Source organism: Seriola aureovittata, chromosome 21 (assembly GCF_021018895.1).
Source record: "Seriola aureovittata isolate HTS-2021-v1 ecotype China chromosome 21, ASM2101889v1, whole genome shotgun sequence".
Classification (NCBI taxonomy): domain Eukaryota; kingdom Metazoa; phylum Chordata; class Actinopteri; order Carangiformes; family Carangidae; genus Seriola; species Seriola aureovittata.
Window position 1 is genome coordinate 7,822,626 of NC_079384.1, and position 8,094 is coordinate 7,830,719.

Sequence of the window (8,094 nt, forward strand, 5' to 3'; positions counted from 1 at the left end):
TCATCCCTGCCCTAATTGTCTCCAGGCCTTGATTTAACTCTCCTCACAGGCATGTGCTTTATCTCATATTCACATGAGGGTGTAAATGTATATGGAGCTTCCAAATATACCAGACAGTATTTATCATTGTGGGCTCATTGCAGCCCACTTTGTTAGAGGTCGGCGGTGATGAATGTGGAGACAGGCTGTGTCAGACAATAATGATGCTGAGCGTCTGACAGGGTAAAGGCCGCCACTGTCTTGACATTTTTATGGACAGTGTATGAATGCAGGCTGCTCTGACGTGTCAACGCTTCACATGTGGCGCTCTGATGGTGTTGATGGGAGACGTTTTCTAATTTTTCCCAGCATAACATGTCAGTCAAGAGTCTGTCTGTGGCCGCGAGGACTGTAAACTGACCTCAACTTAATTTTATGATGAAGTTTTGTGATTTGTTGATAAATGAAAGTAAAGATTTTATGAATGGTGCAAAGCAGTGATTTAGTCAACATTGAAGTTTTGCATAAAGTGAAGACAGGAGTCTCTGGCAGTTGCTCATTTGAGGACTGGCATTTTTCCCCGGGTGTAAGAAAAAAAACCCACATGGTCCGTATTTAACCTCCAACCGTGTTAGATGCTTCTATATTAACTCTGTATTCAAAAGGTTCCTATTTCTAGGAAGGGATTAATATAGTGGATGTACAGTCGATTTAAAGCTGGGGATGGATTTTGAACAAATAGCAAAGGTTAGAAAAGTGAGTTTATCCAATCAGACACTTTCGTGACAGTGGGAGTTATAAAATAATAACCCCAGATTATATAATTTAAAATATGTTTCCTGATCACATTTGATTTAAACACAAAGGGACAAACGTGAAGTCTTTCATTTAATGAGATTTGTGTGCAGAGACTCCCAACTGAGAAGATTGTAGTTGTTTTTTTAATACCTGGCACTGACAGTGAGGAGCTGATAATGATAGTGTTACATGACTGCTGTGTATACACACTCAAAAATCGGGTTATTTCTTCTGAATTAAGCACTTTGCTGTAATTTACCTATTTATAATTTTGCTGAGGACCCCCTGGAATCCCCTTAAGGACCACCTGTAGGTCCCCGGACCCCACTTTGAGAACCGCTGATCTGACTGGCTGGCAGGGTCTGTTTCTAAAAGGTGCGCACCTAACTGGCTGGAGCCAGGGCGGCGTATTGCCTTTCACACGCTTCTAAAATACTCTCCGGGCAGAGCCTGAAAGGGTTACTGTTTCCCAAAGTGCCTCATTCTGCGCAGTCGAGAGGGGGCGGCTGAGTGGCGCCGTCGAGTCAGAGACGCAGTTTCTAAAAACCCCGAGACATCATCAAGAAAGAAGCTGACAGTAAGGAAAGCAGCCCCCCTCCTGCTCCTTCTCCTCTTCCTCCTCCTCCTCCTTTGGCATGCTGCAGTTCTTCTCCTCTGCTTACCAAATCCCCTCAGTGGTTCTGTCACAATAACCGGGCGGCAAGTGTCAAATCCAACTCTTCCCGCAAAAACACAAATCACTTTAACGCACACAAGATGCGCTCAGTGGAAATACTACACAAGCTGCTTTTAGCTTTCAGACATTTGGTCATAGCTCTGTTTAAGTCGTTGATTGTATTTGAGGAATAATATAAACACCATAAAAACCCCCTACTTACAGAAAATGACTCCTCGCTTTGATTTCATAGGACTTCATTTCCCTGCGCGTCTCCAGCGCGTTTAATTGGCCATATCTCTTTAAGTTGCAGACAGCATACCCCAGCTCTCCAATTAATAGTCTGCTAACGTCAAAAACAGTTGACCATTGTTTTATGGGCTTTGTGTTTTTTTTTTCTCTCCAGGGCGGTCAGACTTGAATAGGCGCCGGTCTGCTCCAGTCCACCTCTATACAAATACCTCAGTGGAACTTGTGTGGAGCTTCCAGAGTAAAAAGCACAGACCCCAGACGCCCCTGGCTTGCGCGTATACACACGCTGGCCATTTCATCATCTGACACTGTTTGAAATGTCTGAATCATATTTTACCCATTATGTTAACACCTCGGAGCCATGAAACGAGCGTGTGCACAGACAGGGAGGGAGATGAATGTGCGTGGCCTCTCCTCTCCTCTCGCTCTCTCTCTCTCCCTGTGCTGAGACAAATGAATGCCAGTTCTGTGGAGGCGCTCGGGGTGTGTGTTGCGCATTACACAGCGTAGTAAATCAGCCCTTTCTAAAATCACTGTGACGGCGTGGAGCATCAGGCAGTCCACACAAGAGCCACTGAAGCCTGGACTTAATGTGCAGTCAGTAACTCCACTCCACTCCGGAGCCCGACCGTCTACACTGCAAAAAATATCAGCCTGACATCGTCTTCTGTATTTTCATAAAACGTGGCTCAATTTCAATGGTTTCCAATTGAAGAAAACTCAATCAGAGACTCTTTATGAAACATTTTTATGACACTTATTTATAGAAAATCCTGTAAATGAAACCCTGTTGGAAACAAGTGAAATGATGAAAGCCACCGGCAGACTTCTTCTCTTGCAGGGAAAGATTTGCAGACTGGATGAGACAACATGTTCAGATGATATTTTTTACAGTGTACACGCCCCCCTGGATATAGACACTCGTTGTAAGCAACATGGCTTGACACTAACACATGTTGAAAAGATAGGCTTTATTGCTAAAACGTGTAACCATAACATGTACACTGATATGTTTTACTTTTTTATTTATTTTTTTGTCATTTTTAGAAATATTCAAGTAGACATCTCCCATATTTTTTTCTGGTATACTCTGCTATTCTCTTTCCTTATGCTCTATACTCACAATCGTTAAAATAATAAATAAAACGTACAGATTTGTTTATTTCTACAATACTATGTATTCCAAAAAAGCTGAGTTCACGCCTTTATATATATCTTTAACCTCAACTTCTTTTTTTTTTTACAATTTAATTATTATTGATATTAATATTATACAAAAAACTCTAGGCAGCATTGCAGTGAAATAACAGTCAGCATCAATGTTCAGTTGAAAAAAAAAAAAAGTTCACCTCTTGGAGAAGTGTAGCATATGCATCCCATCTTCAATGTCTCATAAAAAATATCAAAAAAAAAGCTCTTCCTTATGAAGTGCTCGTGTTCCCCCCAAAACAGCGTTTCAGGGCTGAGAATAAAATATGGTCCTGGTTCAATTAGAAAAAATAGCTGCATTTTTCTTAAATATGTACAATGTTGGTATTTCACTTAAAATGCTATATAAAAAAATAGATTTGCTATGGTGCCCACCTCTGTAGAGAGTTAACAGTGCAATAGAAACCGTATTTCCAGTCCACTCCCCCCTCGACCACCGCTACTTCCTTAGAGAAAATCAGCACGAACACTTGCACTCTGAGATGATTGGGTATTGCACCTGTATCCACGTACAGTATTTCTGTCTTAGAAACCCTTGACAATACCATCGCAGGAAAATCTTGTTGATTGACTTGACGGGCTTGCAAGACATCCCCTCAGGGAAGGAGCAAGAGCGCTCAGAGAAACAGTTTCCCTCCTTGATGTAACGTGGCCAGAACCTCACGCCCAAATCCTTCCAGGTGTACACCACTGGGCAGTGCGTATAGGTCCACAGCCACTGCAGAAATTTCCTACGGGCTTTCTTGCCCACTTTTACCCGCTTTCCATAAGGGGTCTCTGTGAGGTCCAGTTTTTTAATCTCGTTGGGCATGGGCCCCTGCAGCTTCACCTGGTTGTCTGGCGCGGAGAGGTTCACCAGCATGGGTGAGCTGATGGACATGAAGTTGGGGTCAAAGTTACTGCCGAGCTTTTTCCTCAGAGTCCTCTCGGCCAAGTCCTGCTCCCGGGGATCGTACTCCGGGTCGGGGTCCTCCTTCAGGTCGGGCACGGGGAGGTGATCACTGGGCGATGGACGGAGGCGAAGGTAATGCTGGGAAACTCCAAGGTGAACGCACACCAGCACGTAAACGAGCAGCGTTTGTGAGAGGCCCATTATTCCTGTTGTTTTACGCACCGGCTCTTCTCGCGTAAAGAATATTCAGTTCTTTTCCCGGTTACTGTGTTCTCTGCAATGCCTAGCCCGGGGCTTCATAAATAGTAGAAGTTCAGTCACCAGCAAGGCGATACTTTTAATAGACCACGTCGGGTTTGAATGACATGGAGCGGACTGCTTTGCTTTTTAGGGCTCCTTCAACTTTGCAATTTGCCCGCTGATGCAACTGCAGCGCGAAGCTGTGCTCCTGCTTTGCAGAAAGTATTTAGTCTAAACCAAAAAAAGCACAAAACAAAATGGGGAAAACTCTATTCACGCTCTCTCCGGCCTCACCCCGCTCCCTTGGATTCACTTTGGGTTTCTTTCGGTTGTCATGGTTACCCCGGGGACTCGAAGCCACGACGAACTGTCTACACTGGATGACAGCGGCCGAGGCGAGAGCTGCATGGAATGAAGTGTTTTCTAAAGAGACAGAATAGATCCGGAGCGTCCTGAGAGAGAGAAGGGCGCACAAAAGAGTACCTCACCAAGTTTTAAATGTCACGCGCCCGGCAATGAGGGCTGCCTTGGCCAATGTTATTTTTACGCACGGCTTTTATAAACGTGGCTTCTCTTAACGTCGCCTGACGCTCTCAGGTTTGACAAGGTCCCAGGGCGCACAATCCATGGACTGAGGAGTAAGTCTATGCAGTCAGTCCCTTGTGGTATTCCAGCCGTCGATATGTGCACCTTACTGAAAATGTCCAAAAACTTAGAGGAAACTGCGCCGCAGTGGGATGCAATCTCAATTTATGAAATAACAGCCATTTATCTTTCCAGAGGATGTTCCAGATCGCAGAGCAGTTTTTTTTTTCACATGAAAGTCACAGGCTGTAATATTCCCACAGAACTCTCGGCTGTGCATGTAATAAAAAAACGCTGAAAAGTGGCTTTACAGCAAATTTGCTGTGTCGGTGCAAAGCAAATGCAAACTGCAGAAAGCCAGTAAACGTTGTCAGTTCAGCGTTCCTTTCACTGTGGCATTGCTGAATCCTTTCAGAAAAGCTCCAGATCCCTCTGTCGCTGCATGACGAGACAGTCCATAATATGGAGCCTTTTTGCCTGGTTGGTGCAAGCGGTCAATTCCTGAGGGAGCGTTTCTACTCCTTTGATAACTGGTACAGAAGCTCCTACTGAGTCGCTCCTACTTCAGGAGTCTGAGAGACTTGGCGCTGGAGCGTTTCTTTGCTTAGGCACACTGTGTGTGAGTGTGTCTGTAGCGAGTGGTGCTCAGTCCCAAGTTAAATATCCCCCTCCGACGGTACAAAGTGTCAGAGGGGCCTGCCCACCCCGGCCACTTTCACTATGATTGACAGCCCCCCCACCCCCCGGGCCACCCCCTCCCCTCACAACGTGGAAAATATCAGCCACAATCAGGAGGATCAACTGGGTCCTAAAGCACCAGTTTTATCCCGTATTATAGTGTAATATTCCACAACATGAACAACGTTATGCATATTACAGAATTTATGAAATCCAACCCGCGCTCTAAACGACATGGCAACACTTTTCAGAGTCTGTGCTTTTCATCAGCGGACCGTCTGAGATGCACTAATAGGTTCAATACGCTGTCAATATTCAGCTGAAGCGTTTAAGAGTTTCCTTGGCATGAACTTTCCCATGAAATTGATGGGAAACGTTTAGTAGCTTGTCCACGGAAAAGGGGCATCACATTCCACCTTTGTTCGTCAGGATTTGGGTCCACACAGGAATTGGCCCGTTGAACTCAGGGGTCACAAAATAGGCGCGTAATTAAGGGCTATAAATGGCCATGGATAACTAAGCGGTACCTTTCCCATGCTAAGCAGTCATTAGGCAATGCAGGACTTTTTACTTTTACTTGAACTATGTTGGTCCTCCTATAATGCTACTTAAAAGCATTCAGTTTATTTTATTGACTATCAGGTTAATGTATTTAAACATGTTGTTCAGCCATAAGAACACATGTTAAGTTTATTCAAATCTAGTCTTTTTTTTTATTTTATTTTTTTTAATTTTATTCTAATGCATAAGAAACCGTGGTGAAGTTGATTCAGTCGATCAAACAGCAATCAACTTCATTAAACCTAATTTAACAATTAAAAAACTCATTCATACAAAAAGTTTTACTCATGATTTCATAAAAAAAAAAAAAAGAGTCATAAAAGGTGGTTAATACGTGTTAATCTTCTGAATTTGATCCTGGTTCTAGATTGTTTGTATTTATCCTCCTCACTTTGGATAGGCTGACAGTGGTTATTGGGTATTTCGACCTGTCATTATATGCTTGTCTTTTGTAGTGGTCACTAGAGGGCGTCGATCCAGCACGGTGTGGACCTGCAGCCAGGGCCTCCCCAGACTCTCTCCCTCACTGTTTGACTACTCATGTTTGAGTGCATGTGGAAGGAATGTGCGCTCATAGTTCTGGTGCAGCTCAAGAGAAATTGCTCACCAGTATTTCGATCAAAGATCTTAAAAAACCAACGTTGGGGCACTTATGCCAAAATAAAGTAATAAACCTGAATCATGCTCACTATGGGTATGATATCAAAAAACTCTCCTGTTGAAGGATGGAAGAACTTTTATCACAAGTGCTCCAATTTTAGTGTCTGCCATGATTAAGAGACTTCATTAACTAAGCTTAACTGCATTAACCACATGCAAAGAGTCTTTTACATCCTATGAGTAAATTCCCACCAACCCCTCCGACATGCATGCAGACACACAAAGTCATAATCTGGTTAATGATTAGGGTGGCAGCGCAGACAGAGCTCAGTGGGCAGCGGGGACAGTAAGGCTGAGCTGGCTACTGTAGAACTGGCCCTTTCCATTGTCTTCTTCCATGGGTCTTGGGGTGGTGGACTGAGAGAGAAAACCCCCATGCAGGGAGAGACACTTCCCTTCCTCCTTGTCTCAAGCACTAATACTGTCGAGCAACCCAGCAATGAGTCCACCCCCATCCCCTGGCTAATTACAAGAGATAAAGACAAGAAGAGGGGACCGGTGAGCACAGTGGGGAGGGATAGTGGTGGTGATGATGTTGAGTCGGTGGGGGTGAGGGCAGTGGAGGTGGCGATGAAGATGGTGGTGGTTTCAGCAAAAGGGGGGGGGGGGGGTGCAGTGGTAGTGGTGGTGCCGGATGGCAGTTTGCTGTGGAATAGCTAATTAAATAAAGCCATAAAAGGAGCACGGCTCGTTTTAACGAAGCCCGTCAACCTCTGACAAGTGGGGCTGGGATGGGGGTGGGATGCACCATGGAGGAGAGAGGTGGGGCTGGTGCTGAAAACTGGGCTTGTATAACAAGGGGACTTAGCTCTTTGGTTTTGCAGTGATTGTTCACGCTCCCTTAGGTCTGAATAGGGCGCATGGTGAGGGTGCATTGGGGGGCAGCCCTTAGGCACAGATAGGACCCCCTTCTCCGTCTCTGCTGTGAATGCTATACACACATACACGTACACACGAAACACATACACAAACACATACACACACTAACACCCCCACGGCTCTATACAAAGGCCTGTACCCAAGGTCCAGGTAGGAGCTTATCCAGTGCAGGGCCACAGCAAGGGGCAGGTCTGGCCAGACTGGCTGACTGTGCCCACTGGGGACTGGTAGAATGGCACAGGGGGGTGGATGGAGACGGACAGCTCTGAGAGGAGAGAGGGGAGTAGACGGGAGAGACTGAGAGAACAAGACAAAAAACATCACCAAGCAGAGCTGGAGCAACAAAATCAACATTGTTTTTTTGCATCACATATCGTTTTCTTGCACCATTAAATGAGCTAATGTCAGGAGATAAGGAAAGTTAAGGAATTTGGCAATGTGCTGTGGCCATTTGGAAATAGTCTGGAGTGGCAGAGATAGTGCAACCCTGAAATCCCCAAGCCTTCCTCCCTTCAAATCAACAGATATGCCTGGAGCACATCTCCTAATTAGTTTTGTGTTGTGGCGTCTCCACCAGAACACTCTCTGTTGGGTCTTTGGCAGGACGACAGATTTCGGAACCAACCAGAGCTTTAACTGGTTTCTTGTAGTAGTCAAAACTGCAGAAATATTTTGAAGTATTTTGAACTAAATATGTCCAAGAACT

General features: G+C 44.9%; 1 protein-coding gene across 1 annotated transcript; it reads right to left on the minus strand.

Annotated features, from left to right (window-relative positions):
* Nucleotides 1–2,636: 2,636 nt before the first annotated feature.
* nog2 (noggin 2) lies at nucleotides 2,637–5,252 on the minus strand. Its single transcript, XM_056365367.1, has one exon. The coding sequence runs from the start codon at nucleotides 3,984–3,986 to the stop codon at nucleotides 3,351–3,353; it is 636 nt and encodes a 211-aa protein (XP_056221342.1). The 5' UTR covers nucleotides 3,987–5,252; the 3' UTR covers nucleotides 2,637–3,350.
* Between the last annotated feature and the right edge of the window lie 2,842 nt (nucleotides 5,253–8,094).

Bases quoted from the DNA above. Each gene is read 5' to 3' on its own strand.
- nog2 (XM_056365367.1), bottom strand. From the start codon at position 3,986: ATGGGCCTCTCACAAACGCTGCTCGTTTACGTGCTGGTGTGCGTTCAC.